General features: G+C 31.3%; 2 protein-coding genes across 2 annotated transcripts; one reads left to right on the top strand and one right to left on the bottom strand.

Annotated features, from left to right (window-relative positions):
- Positions 1-4,749: 4,749 nt before the first annotated feature.
- Positions 4,750-10,511, top strand: LOC9304517 (protein RRP6-like 2). The gene is made up of 14 exons (XM_002870406.2): positions 4,750-5,512; positions 5,891-6,046; positions 6,300-6,458; positions 6,541-6,624; positions 7,119-7,198; positions 7,278-7,328; positions 7,411-7,519; positions 8,183-8,265; positions 8,442-8,487; positions 8,582-8,669; positions 8,763-8,932; positions 9,231-9,410; positions 9,493-9,591; positions 9,661-10,511. Exons 1-14 carry the CDS (start codon positions 4,832-4,834, stop codon positions 10,276-10,278), a joined length of 2,604 nt encoding a protein of 867 aa, XP_002870452.1. The 5' UTR covers positions 4,750-4,831; the 3' UTR covers positions 10,279-10,511.
- A 412-nt stretch (positions 10,512-10,923) lies between these two features.
- Positions 10,924-12,252, bottom strand: LOC9304516. Its single transcript, XM_002868398.2, has one exon. It carries the CDS (start codon positions 11,793-11,795, stop codon positions 11,208-11,210), a length of 588 nt encoding a protein of 195 aa, XP_002868444.2. The 5' UTR covers positions 11,796-12,252; the 3' UTR covers positions 10,924-11,207.
- Positions 12,253-18,271: the final 6,019 nt, after the last annotated feature.

Raw genomic sequence — 18,271 nt, 5'->3', positions numbered from 1 at the left:
AACCGCTAGGAGGGTGCTAGCGGGAGAACCAATCAAGCCCTGAATCTTAAAATATTTGTATTTAATTTATTTTCTAAATTTCAAATTCAATTTTAAAATTATCCATTGATAAATCTTTTTAAACGATAGTGGTTTTAATTTTGAATTAAAATGATATTATTTTTATTTTTATTTTTGATATAGAATAGTTTATTAGGATTGGTTTAGATAAAATCTTAGTTGGATATCAAATCTTAGTTTTTCAATTTTCATTGGTTAACAATTTTTTTGAAATTAATTTCAAATTTTTGTCCATAATTAATAAGAGAGAAAAAGTGAGTTTATTTATTATAAACTAACAATTACTTAAAAGAATTTTTTTTTATTGAAATATATTAATTTTGTGATTACTATTATACTCTTAATAAATTTATTTAAAAACACTAAAAACCAATGGCATCTTGTGTAATATTTTATCCTTCATAAGGTTGTTTAATATCTAGTGATTCCCAATTAATAGTATAGATATATACTCTCTTATGTGTTAATAAGATTACACAGTTTACAACAGTATCCTCATTTTATTGTAATAATTTTTAATAATTGAGAAAGTAAATGACATCAAATATGCTTAAAACACAATATATGATCATCTTTTATTTTTAAAAGTATTATAACATTAAAATAATAAATTATGTTTTTAACCAAAAATGTTTTCCCGGTGGGTTAATTATTATCCACATTTAGATCTATAAATAATATTATAATCTTAAGATATTTTATAATACATAAATTAATCATCAAAATTTAAATTTTTAATTAATTTTACTTTTTATTATAAATACTAGGACTTCGGACCCCCCCTCCCCCCCCCCCCTCCCGCGATATCCCGGAGGAAAATATTTCAAAAATCGTGTAAGAAAAGTATCAAACGAAAAGTAAATTGTAACAATTTTGATTTTTTTAATAATAAATCAATATATATATATATATATATATATTTACGAAAATTATGATAAAGAAAACCCTCACAAACATTTATTAAGTGTATTATTATTAGAAAATATTAATTTGTAACTAAAAAACTATTCACAAGTGTAAAATGCATCAATTAAACCAAATGTTACAACAGTCTGATAAATAAGCCAAAATGTTCATCGGTTTGTCAAATAAATCAAATGCTACTATATTAAATTAAATGGTAGCAACAATTGATTTAAATATATTTTAGTAATTAAATATTTTAAAAAATATGATGACCTTTAACTGAGAGACGCGACCGTAGATATCAAATATACCAAAAATTGTAATGGTTCATCAAACATACTACATGTTGCAATGGTTCATAAAATATACTAAAGATTACAATGGTTCGTAAAACAAAACCAAAAGTTGCAATTATTCGTCAAATAAACCACATGTTGCAACAGTTCAATTAAACAGTTACAATCTCATTAAATACATTTTAGTAACTAAAAATTAAAATAATAATTTATGAAAACTTACACTGACGGTAGATGATTAAATGTTATAACGATTTATAAAATAAATTTACAGTTGCAATTTTTCGTGAAATAAACTAAACGTTGCAATTGTTCAACTAAACGGTTGCAACCGTTTTATGAAAATTTACGATAAAAAGATGCAACCGTAAAAAACTTTTACTATGATTGCAACTTTCTCAAAAAAAACATAACATAAAATACATTGTTTAGTTTACAAAAATATATGAGATGTTGCAATATACCAAAAGTTACAATGGTTCGTCAAGTAAACTAAAGATTATAACGGTTCGTAAAACAAAACCAAAAGTTGCAATGATTGGTCAAATAAACTATATGTTTCAGCGGTTCAATTAAACGATTAAAATCTCATTTAAATATATTTTGGTAATTAAAAATTAAAAATATTAATTTATGAAAGTTATACCGAGAGACTCGACGGTAGATAATTAGATGTTATAGCGATTTATAAAATAAACCAAAGGCTGCAATTATTCGTGAAATAAACTAAATATATAAATTAAAGGTTGCAATCGTTCATGAAATAAACTAAATATATAAAGGGGCTTTTGCAAAAATGCCACTTTTTCAATGCCACATTTCAAAATACCCCTTTTTAAAAACCTTATAAAAAATACTCTTAAAAGAATAAGATGTACCCAAATATGTATGTAATATTATTAAAACATACACAAACTACATTTCTATGTATCTAAAATCTTATAAATACTTTATAAATACCTTATAAATGTATTTTAAATACCTTTAAAAAGCTTTAAAATATCTTGTAAAACCTTTGAAAAACCTTAAAAATCATTTAAAATAACTTGTAAAACCTTTAAAAATACCTTATAAAACCTTATAAATACTTGGATCGAGTCTTCATGGTGTGGAATTAATTAAGTTACAAATGATATCCATATTTATTATATGAACTACAATATATTATACATATTAGCACCTTCTTACTTTTAAAACAACTACTTTTAATTGATAAATTTCTAAACAAAAATATTCAATTTGCATATAAATCAAACAAACAAAAATACACTAACCTACCATATATCTCTATATTATTCTATAAAACGAAATAAAATTAAAATTTTATACATTATCCAATAACAAATTTAATAATAATAATATATACACATTTTAAGTTATAAACTATATGTGTAAAACATAAGAAAAAAATATGTGTATCGTATCTCGGGTCCAAACAAAATGATAAATTAGTTAAATAAATAAATAAATAATTGGAAATTAATAAACCAAATAAACTGAAAATTATTATCTAAAATACAATAACTAAAGATTTGTCACGCCGTGTACCGCCGGTCAAAACCCGGTCAGTGATTTTGATGGATAGGTCCAAATCTTATTCTATAAATATTTAGCTATATAAAGCCAAATAATACTATATTTTAACTATAAGAGCTACATCTTATTAAAATATCATACACGATCGATTTTTTTTATATAAAAAAAATTCATAAATTTGTAAGCAATAAATTTTTTAAAAATATAGCTCCTCGGTGTGTACAGAGGTTAAAACCTAGTTAGTATACATTACCCACATGATATAAATTTTTGAAATGATAATAGAAATAAGTGAATTTATAAAAAATTTTAAATGATAATCAATTATACAATTTTTTTAATATGTTATTTTATTTAATGTAGAAATTTTTGTAGGTTATATTTGCAAATTACTCAATCAAACTAGGATCGGACCCGCGGTCCACCGCGGGAGAATATTGATTTAAATACGTTGATTTTAATATTGTGCGTGTTTTTAGTAGAACGAATCGTTTAGTGTACTTATAAATATTCCTAATAACAAATTGTAAGAAAAATATTAAATTGTTTATAATTAAACCAATCATATTAATTATGATTTACAAAATGGAATTTTGTGTTTAGAATTCAAAAATTAGAAGAATCATGGGAATTAAAGCAGTCAAAATAGGTCAAAAACCGCGGGTCGAGCCCAAATCATCTCACTATTGGGCAGATTTGGGAAAATATATTAAACCCGCAAATAAGCGGGCCACATGGATTGATTCGCAGTGGGTCATCGGTTTTCATCCGCGGGTTGGCGGATCAACCCGCATGATAGTATTTATTGATAAAAATATAATTTATTTAACATGTGGTAGTTTAAAAAACTTTTAATAAATGAAATTATAATATTTATAAATTTAATGATATAAAAGATTATTATCTCTAAATTTTTTCTAATTTATTTATTTTAGTAGAATTTAAAATTTTGGTTACTCTAAAATTGTTTAAACAAAATCCACGGATAACCCCGTAAATCAGCATACATTCGCGCGACGGGTTTGTGTTTTATATATGCTACCCGCGGGTCGTGCGGACAGACTAACTACATGCCAAGATATATTTTGCCTATTGCAAAACTGGCTCAACGGGATGAATCAACTCGTTTTGACAGCTCTAATGGAAATATTATTTAGTCATACAACACAATGGAGTTTGGACATATGAATAATAGAATATGTATCTTATTTGTTATATGAGAGATTGAAAGGTGAAATATAATGATTAAAAAATAATTAATATTTTTCATAATTCACAAAATTTAATAAATATTTATCATCTTGTTGAATAATTCTAAAAATCATATTCAAGACATCTTTATAATTTGAAAATTAAACTTCTTTGGTAAGCTATAAGTATGAAAATACCATAATTTTACATAGATTTCATATCTATTTAATTTAAATGACCAAAATAAAAAAAAGCTATTTAATTTATAAAATAGATGGGTTAGTTGTGATAAATTTTCTAGAAATCTCTAGAAGCAAGTAAGATATCTTTTAATTAATGATAACTGCTAAAATAAGCAAAATTAATGAGAAAAACGTTGACTATTATGGAATTAGTTCCAAAAGTATATGAACAAATATATTATACGTAATTAATGTATAATATTGTTCAGAATATGATTTTATAATTAGTTACCATAAGTACAATAAAATTTTATTTGATTTCCATAAACATTTGATTTTAGTTCGATTTTTCATTATTAATTCGAATTTATATTCCAAAATTTTCAAAGATCCAATTTCAGAATTTCGGGTCAATTTTCTGATTTTGACCCGATCCATTTACATTTGTACTTCTATTTTAATAGTATAGAGATAGTATAGAGATACCGGATTATTCTAAAATCTAAATCAAATACCGGATTATTACGTTTAAGTGTATATACTAGTAATAAAATAGTTCCACAGTACAATCTTTCAATGGTGTTCCTAAAACCCTAGCCAAGCCGAGAGATACCCTAAAATCACATTTTCTGATTTGATCTCTCTTTTCTCCAGCCGAGAATGAGCGATGGTACCATGGACGTCGACGAATCACCGGTTTCTTGGAAGGTAAAGTCCCTGGAAACATTAGTCGATGGTTCTTTCTCTTCGACACTCTCGAAACTCTCATCGTCTTCTCGTCTGATTCCGTCGAGTAGAGATTTTCATTTTTACTACAATTTCGATGAGTTCAAACGCCCAATCGATGATATAGCTGGAAGCTCGCAATCAGTTCTCGAGACGATCGGTGATTCCGAGCAAGTTTGGGGGAAATCGATGAAGTTTCCTGGCGATGTTGATGAAGTTGATGCTGAGGATTGGCTTTGTAACGTGAATGATGAATTTATCGAGAGATTTGATGTTTCTGTTGATGAGTTTCAGAGGATTCGGAAGAAAGAAGAAGAAATTGGTCGGCCTGTGGCTTATAATGGGGATGATGGGTTTCAGATGGTTTATGGGAAGAAGAAAAAGCCCGTCGGTAATGTGATTACGGGCTTGGCGGCTAATGGTGGTTCGGTGATTGACGTTAAGATGGCTGAGCGGGATAAGAATTCATCTGGTAAGGCTAAAGTTCCTTTCCATGTACCAACCATAAAGAAGCCTCAAGAGGAGTATAACATACTGGTGAACAACGCGAATCAGCCGTTTGAGCATGTTTGGTTGGAGAGGAGCGAGGACGATCAGCGGGTCATGCATCCACTGGTTAGTGTGTAGATGTTTTGGAACTATGGTTTGAACTTTGTAAAGAGTTAGACTTTATATGAAAATTGGCTCAATTTAGGGAGGATGCTGCCAATATAATGTAGAATGAAAGAATTTCTATTTGAGTGTAGTGAGAATTTATATGAAAATACCTGTGCCCTGTGCTGCCAATATTTGAGTGTATTTTGGTTAGCATTACCTGTGTTCTTAACTGCCTCATTAAGACTCTAGAATCTGTAAGCTTATGGTTTGTATTGATGAAAAGGTGCCTCGGGATAAGATTTGCTCTTAACTTTCTTAGGGTTAATGTTTGTCTGTCAGCATTTGGCCTTTCCTTGGCAGATTTCTCTCTTTTTATATGTTTATAATACTATGCAGGAGAAACTTTCAGTGCTTGACTTCGTTGACAAAGATTTAAACGAGATGGAACCTGTTAAGCCCCTACCACTCGAAGAGACTCCATTCAAGTTTGTTCAGGAAGTGAAAGATCTAAAAGAATTAGTTGCTAAACTGCGTGGTGTTGAAGAGTTTGCGGTAAATTTCTTTTCTGATTGTCTTTAGTAGTCCAATGTGCAGACTGCAGTGAATTGTTTGATCATAATGTCTCTTGGTAGAAGTAGTAAGAAATGTGATGATTCTATCATTATTATGTAATGGATTGTTACTTGGTCATACACTTTTACAGAGTTTCTTGAGAATAATACTGAACCACCAATATAAGTTTCTGTTGTTGCGTTACCTAAAATTCTCTCCCTTCTCTTAAGTTTTTTCGTTTTGCTCTGCTTAGGTTGATCTGGAGCATAATCAGTATCGATCTTTTCAAGGATTGACATGCTTGATGCAAATTTCCACCAGAACAGAGGATTATATAGTTGATACATTTAAGCTTCGTATTCACATTGGTCCTTATTTAAGGGAGATATTCAAAGACCCTAAAAAGAAAAAGGTTTTTCCTGGGATACTTTATTTTCCTTTACAAAAGGTCTAAAATATATGTTCTGTACTCTGAAATCTGTTTATTTAATTAGATAATGCATGGAGCAGATCGAGATATTATCTGGCTTCAACGGGACTTCGGCATATATGTCTGCAATCTCTTTGACACAGGACAGGTTTGATTTTGTTTCAGTGATGATTTCCTATTCTTTTCCATAATATTTCCTGTAAAACATAGGAGATCCAGTTTTCTTAACATACACCATTTGCTTTATGGAAGAAGAATGATGGCAACGTATTACTTTTGAATTTAGTATCCTGCTTTCTTCCTCTCGTTACCTCTATGCCTGGAAATGAAAAAGTAGAAGTTTTCTCCGTTACAAAGGACACTGAACTAAGCTATTTTGAGAATGTTTTAGTTAATTATACCATTAAAGGGATAACTGGCAACGATTTGCACAACGCTGGGTTTTTACTTGTTCTTTTAGCAGATAATTTCAACAATCTCCTGAAGTTTAGTAACTTCTGATATGTGTTGTAAGACACAAGTCAATAGGATTAGTTAAAAAGCTTTGAATCTCATATTGTGGCGACTAAGAAGCACATACACGAAAGAAATTTTAATTATTTAGCATTTTTTCCCTAAGTAGGAACATTTTGATTCTTTCAGGCCTCTAGGGTGCTAAATTTGGGGAGAAATAGCCTGGAGTTTCTTTTGCAGCATTTTTGCGGAGTTACTGCAAATAAAGAGTGAGTACTAGTTCTATCTGGATTTTTTTCACCCTTGTCCGTCACTCGTCTTTCAATTCTGTTTTGTTTATTGCTGTAGATACCAAAATGCAGACTGGAGAATTCGACCCCTTCCAGAGGAAATGACAAGGTCAATCTTTTCTGTCCTGTGTCTCTTCACTACTGTTCTGGCCTAAGTTGACTTGAGCTAACATTTTTGGATTTCGCTGCAGATATGCAAGAGAAGATACCCACTATCTTTTATACATATATGATGTAATGAGACTAGAACTTGAACGAATGGCAAAGGATGACGAGCATACTGACTCTCCTCTGCTTCAGGTAGTCATCATTAAACTATCCTGACAAGTATAATATTCCTCTGCATGTTGGTATTTGCATGGTAGATGTATTATTGTCTTTGATTGTGTGCTTTGTTCTTACTATCTTTCTGTTAGTTTCCCTCAGTGGCCAAGTCGGAATTTGTGTGGCTTAAAAAACTTGATGGCATAACATTGTTTTTGGAAAATGATTTGTGACCAATCACTTAGGTTGGCTAGATTTTCGGTATTCTTATTATATTAGCTTCCTAACCTAAGTGATTCTCCACATTTGCAACATTCTTATGTTTTTTAAGAGCGACTTTGGAAGGAACTGGTCAGTTCTAGATAATTGGTGGGTTATGTTAGGCTAATTGGAATTTCAGTGTTCTTATTGTATACTTTTTAAGAATAACTTTCAATGGCATCCGTCATCCATAAAATAGTTCTCTGGCTGAATTGTCTTTTGTAAGCATAGTTAAAAAAGTATATTCTACCACATATTTTGGATATTCATTGTGGTTATTGGCATTCATATGTGTCTAAAAGTGGTGATTCAGCTCCGTTGACTCGCTAACTTCTTTGCTTGTCTAGATATTGTTACATCCCGTGGATATATGGCCCAGGAAGAATATGCTCTTTCTTCTCCAATATTTTTACTATCTTGTCTTACTGTTTCGTACAGGTCTACAAGCGGAGTTACGATGTGTGCACACAACTATATGAGAAAGAGCTATTGACCGAGAATTCATATCTTCACGTATATGGGTTTGTTGCTTTTTCTTGAGAGAGTCTACATACTTAAGTTTTGTTTTATTTCAGCAGACAAGGTGTATGCGTTTATTGATAAAACCTGTTAATCATATTGTTGTTTCATTAGCTGGCTTCTCTTAAGCTAAGTTACATAAACCAGTATTATATTTCACATCCTGGCATTTTGTTAGGCTTCAAGCAGCGGGCTTTAATGCAGCTCAACTTGCCATTGTTGCGGTACGATGTTCTTGTGTGATGTAATGAATGATGCATACTTACTCTGCTTTTTCTTATACTATATAGAGCTAACTTAAAATTTACTTTCTCTTAGGGGCTTTGCGAATGGAGGGATTTCATTGCACGTGCAGAGGATGAGAGCACTGGTTATGTATTGCCAAACAAAGTTCTCCTTGAAATAGGTTTGTATAGCTGAGAGTTCAATTTTACCATCTGGCAGAGAGTGAATTTGTTTTGGCAATTCCTAACGTGGTCTAATGTTGCTATCCTAATAGCCAAGGAGATGCCTGTTAGTGTTGGCAAATTGCGTCGGATGTTGAAGTCAAAGCATCCTTATATCGAGCGTAATGTTGATTCGGTGGTCAGTGTCATCAGGCAATCAATGCAAAATTCTGCAGCATTTGAGTCTGCCGCTTTATCTTTAAAAGATGTGTCTCCTGGAACTGTAAGACATCTCTATTGATTTATTTTCTTGTCCCTTTCTGTATATTGAATCATAATTGTAAGCTTTTGGTTGAGGTGTATAAGCTTACAACCCTCTGCTACTCAACCTGCAAAGAAAACCAGAGCCTAGAGTTGGAATTATTTAATGTCAAGGGCTGATTGTGAATCCAATTTTTGAGTTCTGAAACCTCACCTAATTACTAAAATTCAGAGTGCATGTGCTACTTATTGGTTTCAACTGTTTTCCTGTATTCTCCATGTCTATTTTAATTTATAAATGTGGCCTTCTTAAATTGTAGGTAATGGATAAGAATATTGAACATATTAGTGAGAAGAAAGACATGCACGCAGTAGATGTAGCTTCTCCAAGTTTGAAGGAAAATTCTTCGCAGCTTGAGAGTACCAGGGACCTAAATATGGATGCAGCAAATACTAATGAAGGGAGCGGTTTAGGCACCGGCTTGTTTGGTTCTGCTAAGGTGACACCTAGTTATTTCTTTTGGTTGGTGCTCTTTATTATCCATGCTGGACTCTCAAAGACGTATCTGTTATTTATTATAGGTTTCTGCGGCTGTTAGGATTTCTAAGAAACCGAGCAGTGGTTTAGGAGCATTGCTGGGAAGTGCAGCCTCGAAGAAGAAATCTCGAACTGATGAGAAGGTGAGTTTATATATATGAAAACTCTATAGCTGGTTTTGGTTGCAGAATGATTGATAAAAATGTTTTCAGGTGAAGGAAGATGTGAAGCTCGAACAGATAAGATCATCTGTAAACCTGTCATTCCATTCGTTTACAGAGAAAGTTCCTGACTCAAAGTCAACTACTGAAACAACTCCGAAGGTTTATGGGAAGCCTGAAGAGATGTTCACTACTATGCAAGCCTCTGTTTCCAAGGAAGATGGTGTGACAGAGTTGAAAGATGATTCAGAAGAAGCCTCAGAGATTGTTGGTACTTCTGGTAGAGTTTCAGAGTCCAAAGTATTTGGCTCCAAGACAGGCGATATTATACTATTAGAAAATGGTGATGAGAAAGAAGTTGAGGCTGAAGATGAACCAATGTCTCTGTCTGAGTTGTCCACAAACTTTCAGAAGTGCTTTAAGTCCATGAAAAAGAGCAACAAGGCCCAAAAGCAGACCGAGTTTTTAAACATAGAGCCGTTTGATTATGAAGCTGCAAGGAAAGAGGTGAAATTTGGTGAAGGACACAAGGGAAGACAAGGAAAGAAAGAAGTTGCAGCAGGTCAGAAGAAGAAGGGGTCTGGACCGGAGCAGTCAGAGTTTGGTCAAGGAAAACGGCGTCAAGCTTTTCCGGCATCTGGGAACCGAAGTGCGACCTTTAAAAGTTAGGCTGCAAAATTCTTACCCGCTCAATTCTACAAAACTGTTCTTCTGGCAGTCAATATTGATTGATGGTTTTGTTTAAGATCATTTATTCATTTTCGTTGTGGCCTATGGTGAACTTTTTGTTTTGATCGTTTTCATTTTATCAACTTCATAATTCAAATTGTGGTGGGACTTATGGATACAAACTCTTTTGATCGAAACATAAAATCTGATTCATAGTTCAAATTATGAACCAATCTCAGTATCTCACTGTGCTTTTATCTGATTTAGTGTCTGACTTGAAGTATCACTTCTATTTTGTTAAAGTTCATGTTCCAATCGATTGTTTTACCCGATTTGAGTTCACAAGATTTATTTCTTTGAATCAAAAAGCTAATTTGCCAAAATATAATTACTTGATTTTTAAAAAATTATATATGTTAATAATGTTAAATTAAATATATATATATATATATATGTTAATTATTATTGATTTATATATTCATATTCTTAAATTTATTTATTATTTTTTCATTTAAAATTTCTAGCTAACTCTCACATTGGAAGATGAATGATCTAGACATTCTTTCCTTCATATTACACACATATGATATGAGTGTCTTAGACTTCACTTCATAGTCGAGTTTAAACAGTAATAGTGGTCCTAAAATATTTCAAATATCAGACAAAAAGAAATACTATTCCGCGTGACGTCATGCAAATTAATTACGTAATATGTTCAAAATTTCAGTAGTAAAAAGGCAAAGAGTGTGGTACGCAAGATAAAGAAATTCTAAAACATTGGAAGAGTATTGTGTCTAACAATAGAAAAACCCCATGAATGGAGATATCTAGAACAAAAAAAGAAAAGCATAGAGCACTTGTGACGTGCAAAAATAACCGCAAATATTACTTTACATATCCGACATAAAAGATATAAAGATGTATCAGTATCAGGCTTTGATCTGGAACCTTGAACACTTGATGGATCCGATGGAAATGTCGATTTCGATCAGATTATCGTCTTCATACTCGGCTGATAGTTGAATAAGCCTGAAATCTGGTATGTTGTTGTACATGATCCTTTGATCATTTTTACCAATCATAGTACTGTAGTGGTGGCCAATGTAGTGACCACTTGGTAAGGAGAGCTCTATGAGACTTTCCTCATCAGGGATTGTCCCGTCGTCTTCGTCATTATTTTTGACAATATCATCAGTGGTCGTAGGTACTTCACTTTGTCCTAAAGAGTCTTGTTGGCTATGATCTTGAACCTTGGAGTTTGGTTTTTGGATTGAGAGAGGGAAGAAGAAAGAGGAGAAGAACAAAGCAGCTGAGGTTAGGAAGATTTGTGAGAACCCAAGTCCTACAATGTGAAGAAGAGGTAGGGCAAGAAAAGATAACCATGAAACTGGTCTCTTAAAAAGTAATGAAATAAAACTCATGACCCCTTCTTTCATTTTTATGCTCTCAAGATTCATATGAAAGCAATTACTTTGTAGTTCCACTAAAAAGGATAGTAGAAACAAGAGTTCAACCATTTTTATATATCCCTCAGATTTGAAAACAAAAATTGAGAAGAAGATGATGTTTGATTAAAAAACTTTTCAAAAACAAGAACCCAAGAAAAAATGGGTTGATGTAAAAAAACTGAAAAACAAAAAGGAACAAAAGAGTTATAGCTTACGATATTGATTACTTAAATGTTCTACGAGACTTAGACTCGACTCATATATATAGGAACAAAAATGGGAATACGTAAATGTACCTCAAATGATAAAACGGGAAGGGTTTATAAAGAAGATTTTGCGACATTAACAAGAAAAGCATAAACTATTTTTTTTCTTTTGTATTGCATCGAGATTTCAGGAGCAACAGCTCGATCCCTAACTAGTTCTCCCCATAAACAAAAAGTTGGAATCCCAAGATAAATTACCTGAATTAATCTAGATAACTTTTTTGGTCTATTAAAATTCGAATATCTAAAAAATAGAATAAGCAAAATTTTGTATTTTATTTGTTGTTAAATAAATCATTGAGATTGTTTTAAAATATTTGACTATATTAGTAAAAATATTTCAAAATTATTCAAATTATAATATTATTCGGACCGGACGATTGAATTTGTTCTTCAGCCGAGAACTTGACTTTTTTGAAAATAACCGACGAGTATAAGGTCATGGATGAACTTGGTAACAAATTTAGCTCAACATATTCCGAATAATTTGCATTTAGTAATTAGCAAACGGGGTTAAGACCATTATGTAAATCAAAATGCATGTTTTATTTTCAACTAGTTGTAGGTTAGGAAAAATATTTTTTATTTTGTTTCTCTGTGCTCTAATCTCGTGTTTTCCTTTGATCAGTTACTATTTGCGAATTTTGGATATTAATATATAAAAATAGGAAATGGAAAAAGAAAACAACAGAAAAATATACAAAATAAAAAATCTAACCCTCGAAATCTATTCTTTTCGGAGAAGCCAAAAGGCCAAGACCTGCTCGCCCACCAAGACTTAAGAATGTCGGTGACTCGGTGTGCCATGTGCAACCCTCCCTGCTTACCACTTGGCGTCACTTTAATTCACTACAATCCAAAGATAACCAAGTTGACTTGCTAGCTAGTTCTACGGTCGAATAGTTGGTCAGTGGTGTTTAAAATTAGAAAGATTTTTTTTGTTTTTTGTTATCATCGTAAATTTTTGTAATTTGGCCATGCATATAAAATTTGAACAAATACAACAGACCGTCACAATACAACGGCCAAATTACAAAAACAACAGACCGTCACAATACAAACACTAGTATTTAGTGTATATGGTGTACCTCTTGAGAACCAATTGAGCATTCAACAACATGCATTTATTTACATAGAAATATCAAACGAGTGTATATTTTGTTGCAAACACCAAAAAAATGCATATTAGTTTGTGTAACGAGAAGGAAAAAAACAAAAGACTATTAGCGGCTGAGAGGATGTGTCCCCTAAAACTGAACATGCTTATTTTTTGGACGATAAACAATAAATTGATAAATTTCACGCATCGAGAAATGCCGAGACCAATTTGTAAGCACTATTTACTTTGAGTGCAGTTAAAACAAATTATATTCACAAATCACACAACTACATATAATTATAATCTCTTAGTCTTGTAAGTTTCAGTCCCATAAATGTGTGGACTGGGACTTAATTATAAGACAAAATGTGTGGACTGGAACTTATTGGTAATAAGTAGTTCAATCAGGAGGATATGTGTCTACCAAAAAATATTCAAAGAGAAGAGTTCTACAAAGTAAAAAAAAAACAGTAAAAAAAAAGGAACAAGCAATTTTTAAGATAGTTTTTCCACCTTGTCTAGGTTTACATAAAAGAAAAACTGCAGATAATTGTACACGGCATTAAAATGTAGAGACAAAAGCTTTGCTGAATAAAACAGAATTATTTTTAAATAAATCATAGTTTTGGTTTAAAATGTAAACAAACATAATACGTAAAAATCCAAAGAAATACAGTAGCATATATGTAAATTAGTTTGTGACCACATGCCAAACAGTTCAAAGTGTCGTTGATCAAGTAGACATAAAAAGAATCAATAAAAAGAATTAGAAGTTGCGTTAAACTAAATGGTCCAAATGCAAAATCACTATTATAACTTTACAAGTGAAGTAAATAATATAGTACAAAATTATAATAAAATAAATACTTTGGACGAAAAAAAAAACAACAAAAAGAAGTATAGAAGTCATGCAAAAAAGAAGGTGCCACTTGTCGGCCAGTTGCAACGGTAGTAACTAAGCAGCCTCTTGTTTGAAGTTTTGGGTACAAAGCACCTTGAAACCATGAATTAATCGCTTTAATTACTTAGCAAATTTCTTGATTAACAAATTTTAGCTAAAGTTGATCATGGGCTTTGCATAGGAAGTGACATTAACTCGGAAGGAATGTTGTTTGTTTACGTAAGAGAGTGAAACTAGGAGATTAGGGACCATCTTCTCAAGTTGACGAGGGGACCCGTACGTGTGGAATATCTTTTAACAAAATCTAAGAAATAGAAGAATATGAGATGAAAAAAAAGAAAAAAAAAAAAAGAAATAGAAGAATATGTTTTGTATCAAAAGATTAAAAAATCAAATATATAGGATTTTAATTAAAAAATCTGTCAAGGACGTGTGAAAACCTAAAAAACATAACATAATATTTACATGGTTCATATATTATTCTCTTGTCCAAACTCCAAAATATAAGAAAATTTTACTTTCCAAAATTTAGTTGAGAATTTAACAAAACTTTATATATATATATATATATATATATATATATAAAAATTATCCTTTTATATGCAACTAATTACTTTATTCTATAATTAGGCGATTGAATATGCAGAAAGTAATATCGGACACTTCCGACGAGGAATTATATAGCCTAAAGCAATGCGTCAACAAAGCAATATAGAGAAGAATTATCAAACTTATCAAAGTTTGGTAATGTGTCAGAAGAGAGATATCAATGAGTTCAAGCACAAGCAAATATGTGATGGAATCAAAAACTCACTCCGGTTTCTGAATTCTACATAAAACATTTCTCTTGTGTCTTTATTTTTGTGTGTATGACCTAATGGCCATAAATGAGTAGTTTCATTTATGGTGTTGGTTATGATATATTAGGATGTTTAATGTTTAATTCATAATTTTAGGGGATGATGGGAAGAGACTTGTATTTTCAAAGTTGATGTAAAGAACTTTATTTTAAACTAAAATGATGTGACTTTTAAAAAAAATTAAAGTCTTGTTTTGTTGGCTTTTTTAAAAGTAAATGATGTCATGAGCAAAAAAGAGCGGTTAGACTTTTAAGATTTTAGGAGTACTCTTAACACTATTAATATGTTAAAGCCTGATTGGGTAAAACAAAATTGTAAAGACTTTAAATTAAGAGAAAATTTGGAAAAATGCCCTGTTTATAAGTTCTTGTTTGAAAAATATCCTATCCTTTTTTTCTCTTTTAAAAACTATTTTAATATATAAAATTACTAAAATAGCCTCATTAAAATTCAGGAATAATTTTAAAAAATTATACTTAAAACAGAAAAAATCCATTAATGTAACTAACAATTAAAGAACTATGTATTATATAATAACTTTCTTTATCAACTTTCTCTACTGTAATGGCTACGTCTAACAAAGAACAATATCAGAACGTATCATAGAGTAACCTAACATATATTGCAACGTATCATAACATAAAGTAAAGAAAGCTCACAAATTGAAGATTAATGTGAAGAAAAAAATCCAATATAAAAGAAATTATAGCTCAAACCAAATTCAAAAGAAAGAAAAAAACAAAGCTCAAACCAAATCCAAAACAAGAAAAAGACTAATAAATAGAAAAGATAAAGAGAGTTTACCTAAAATTTCAAAACCAGTAATCAACTAGAGATCCTCCCAATGGTTAGCTTCCATAAACATACCGGTTGCCAGCTTTTGTTGAATATCCTTGATGTTTGCATCACATGGTCCGATCTTCATATCTACATCCAACGCAAGACACTCTATATATGTCAAAGCATAAACTCCACAATCACCCGATTTTTTGTTTTGTGGTATTTCTCCACATCTTCTGATTTTGTAACCGGCATCATTTAACTCATCTTGTTCAGCAGGAGAAGCGAAAGCTTTGATAAGATATGGAACCATAAGTGCATATGGCTTCACAAACTCTTCAATCTCTTCACCGCTAGAGATCGAAATAATACTATCGTACACATCAATGCGTCGGTGAAGAATCGATATATCCAAAGCAATCCAATGAACACGTTTTATGTTTAACACCAGGAAGATTTCATCAACATCAGTTGCCACCGAAAATATATAAGTTAGTTTACGTAAACGATAATATTTTTCAGTATTAATAATAATAATTACAATTTACTTAATTCTTCACTTAACCAAGTTTGTGGGTCAATGAGCTCCAAGAAAAATTGTTTGTCTGCTTTTATAGTGCCCAAATTGACAGTTATATTTCTGCAATCAATCAATACATGTGTTTAAATGACTATTGATACAAAAGAAGAATATATTTTTTTCCGAAAATATATACCTGTCTACCTTAACCATGAATCCAGCCAGTTATATTCTGTAAGAACTATTAGGAGCTTTCGGTAGCATCGTAAAATATACGTCCATGTGTATATATATATGTTATTAAGATTAATATAAAGCTTTTCTGTAGCATGATAACATATATACGTCCATGTAAATATTGTTAGACACGTATAGTACCACATCCGGTGAGCACCATGCAGAATTTCATACGTATATATGTTAAATACTTCCATCAACGATGTTACACTAGAATTTCATTACAATATTCTTAAAGTTCAAATCACAAATAAATACAAAGGTAAAAGTTAGCATCAAAAACGTTATAAACATGATGCATATATTTTGATAAAAACACATAGTAGTTTACCTTACAATTAGAGAAAACTTTGGTGATGTGTAGAGGTGAAGAATGTGTTTGGAGCTAGATTGATTTCTTTATATAACGTGAATAATATGAAGTGATACACTTAGAATATTTTTTGATATTATTTGTTCAATTTTTTATTTATAAAATAAATAAATTGTCTTTATCAAAAATAGCTAAAAAAAATAATTATGAATTTGAATTTTGTTTATTTTTTTTCTTCAAAATTTTGAATTTTAGTTTTATTTTAAATTTGGACAAAATTGTCATTTTACATATTAAAATTATAGTTTAATTAAAAAAAAAAAAGTGTAGTTTTCAAACAAAAACTTAAAATGGGGCATTTTTCAAAATCTCCCTTAAATTAAAGTAGAAAGACTACAACCTTATAACAGCATATTGTTCGATTCGGCCCCTAAGACTAAAATCTACATAGTCTCATCGCTTAGAGAGAGATCAATGCTAGTTCAATGATAGTTGAGAGTTTACCACCCTTTATCTAGATCATAAGCTTCTCAATGCCTAACAAGTGTTTGATGAAAATTTTACATCACTCTTTTATGAGCAAGTAGACCCTAGCTACCTAACCCATAATGATTAGGATGTTTGTGGCTTTGATGGACTTGTACCTAAAACTTATTAGCCATTGTAATGGTATACTAACTATTGATCGTGAATTTGGTGGGACTATTCCAATCCCGAGCGGAGGATTGTCTATTTGCTAGTGTTTTATTGTCATGAGAGGAACTTTAGTGATCATTAAGTCCATTTAAAATCATTCATTAACATCCTATTTGATATATCAAGGTTTATAGATAGATAGATATATAGAAATCACTTGAACCAAATTCAATTTATCCGACCCAGCAACAATTCCCTTGAACCAAGCTTTAAATATTAACATGCTATTCTGAAAATAGATTGTAGTGATTACGAAGACAACCTTGGTTCACTATAATATTCCTTAAAGGTTAGCTAGCAATGTGTTTAACCACTCGATTACATGCAAACTTAGACACAATTTTACGAGTTCCCCTCCATGGAAACTCAAGAGTACAAGTTTCTCTTCATTGGAGATCACTCACTCTCTTGTATCGGTTACAATCTAACTGATTACAAAGAAGGATAAAGGAAGAACATGGCTAAGAGTAGAGAAGCGAAGACCAGAGAACAATGTGCCAAAGGGATAAGAGAATAAAGAGAAAGTTGTTTTCTATTGACATTAAGAAGAGAGTATATATACATCTTACACATGAAACCCTAAACATACTTAGGGAAATTAACATAATAGCCTAAGTATAATATATTTACATTATAGGTCCCTAATACTCCCCCTCAAGTTGGAGCATGAAGATTATACATGCCCAACTTGCGCCGTAGATAAGCAAATTGTTGAGAACCCAAAGCCTTAGTAAAGATATCCGCTGGTTGCTCTGTAGTGTTAAGATGTGCAGTAACCAGTGAGCCATTCTGAATTTCATCCCGAATGAAGTGACAATCCCTCTCAATATGCTTCGTCCGCTCATGAAAAACTGGATTAGCAGCAATATGTAA

The sequence above is a fragment of the Arabidopsis lyrata genome, assembly GCF_000004255.2.
Source record: "Arabidopsis lyrata subsp. lyrata unplaced genomic scaffold ARALYscaffold_7, whole genome shotgun sequence".
NCBI lineage: Eukaryota > Viridiplantae > Streptophyta > Magnoliopsida > Brassicales > Brassicaceae > Arabidopsis > Arabidopsis lyrata.
This window is presented reverse-complemented; position numbering and strand designations above follow the sequence as displayed.

Bases quoted from the DNA above. Each gene is read 5' to 3' on its own strand.
- LOC9304517 (XM_002870406.2), top strand. From the start codon at position 4,832: ATGAGCGATGGTACCATGGACGTCGACGAATCACCGGTTTCTTGGAAG. The intron at 5,513-5,890 runs GTTAGTGTGTAG...AATACTATGCAG, and splicing joins AGCGGGTCATGCATCCACTG to GAGAAACTTTCAGTGCTTGA. The intron at 8,266-8,441 runs GTTTGTTGCTTT...GCATTTTGTTAG, and splicing joins TCATATCTTCACGTATATGG to GCTTCAAGCAGCGGGCTTTA.
- LOC9304516 (XM_002868398.2), bottom strand. From the start codon at position 11,795: ATGGTTGAACTCTTGTTTCTACTATCCTTTTTAGTGGAACTACAAAGT.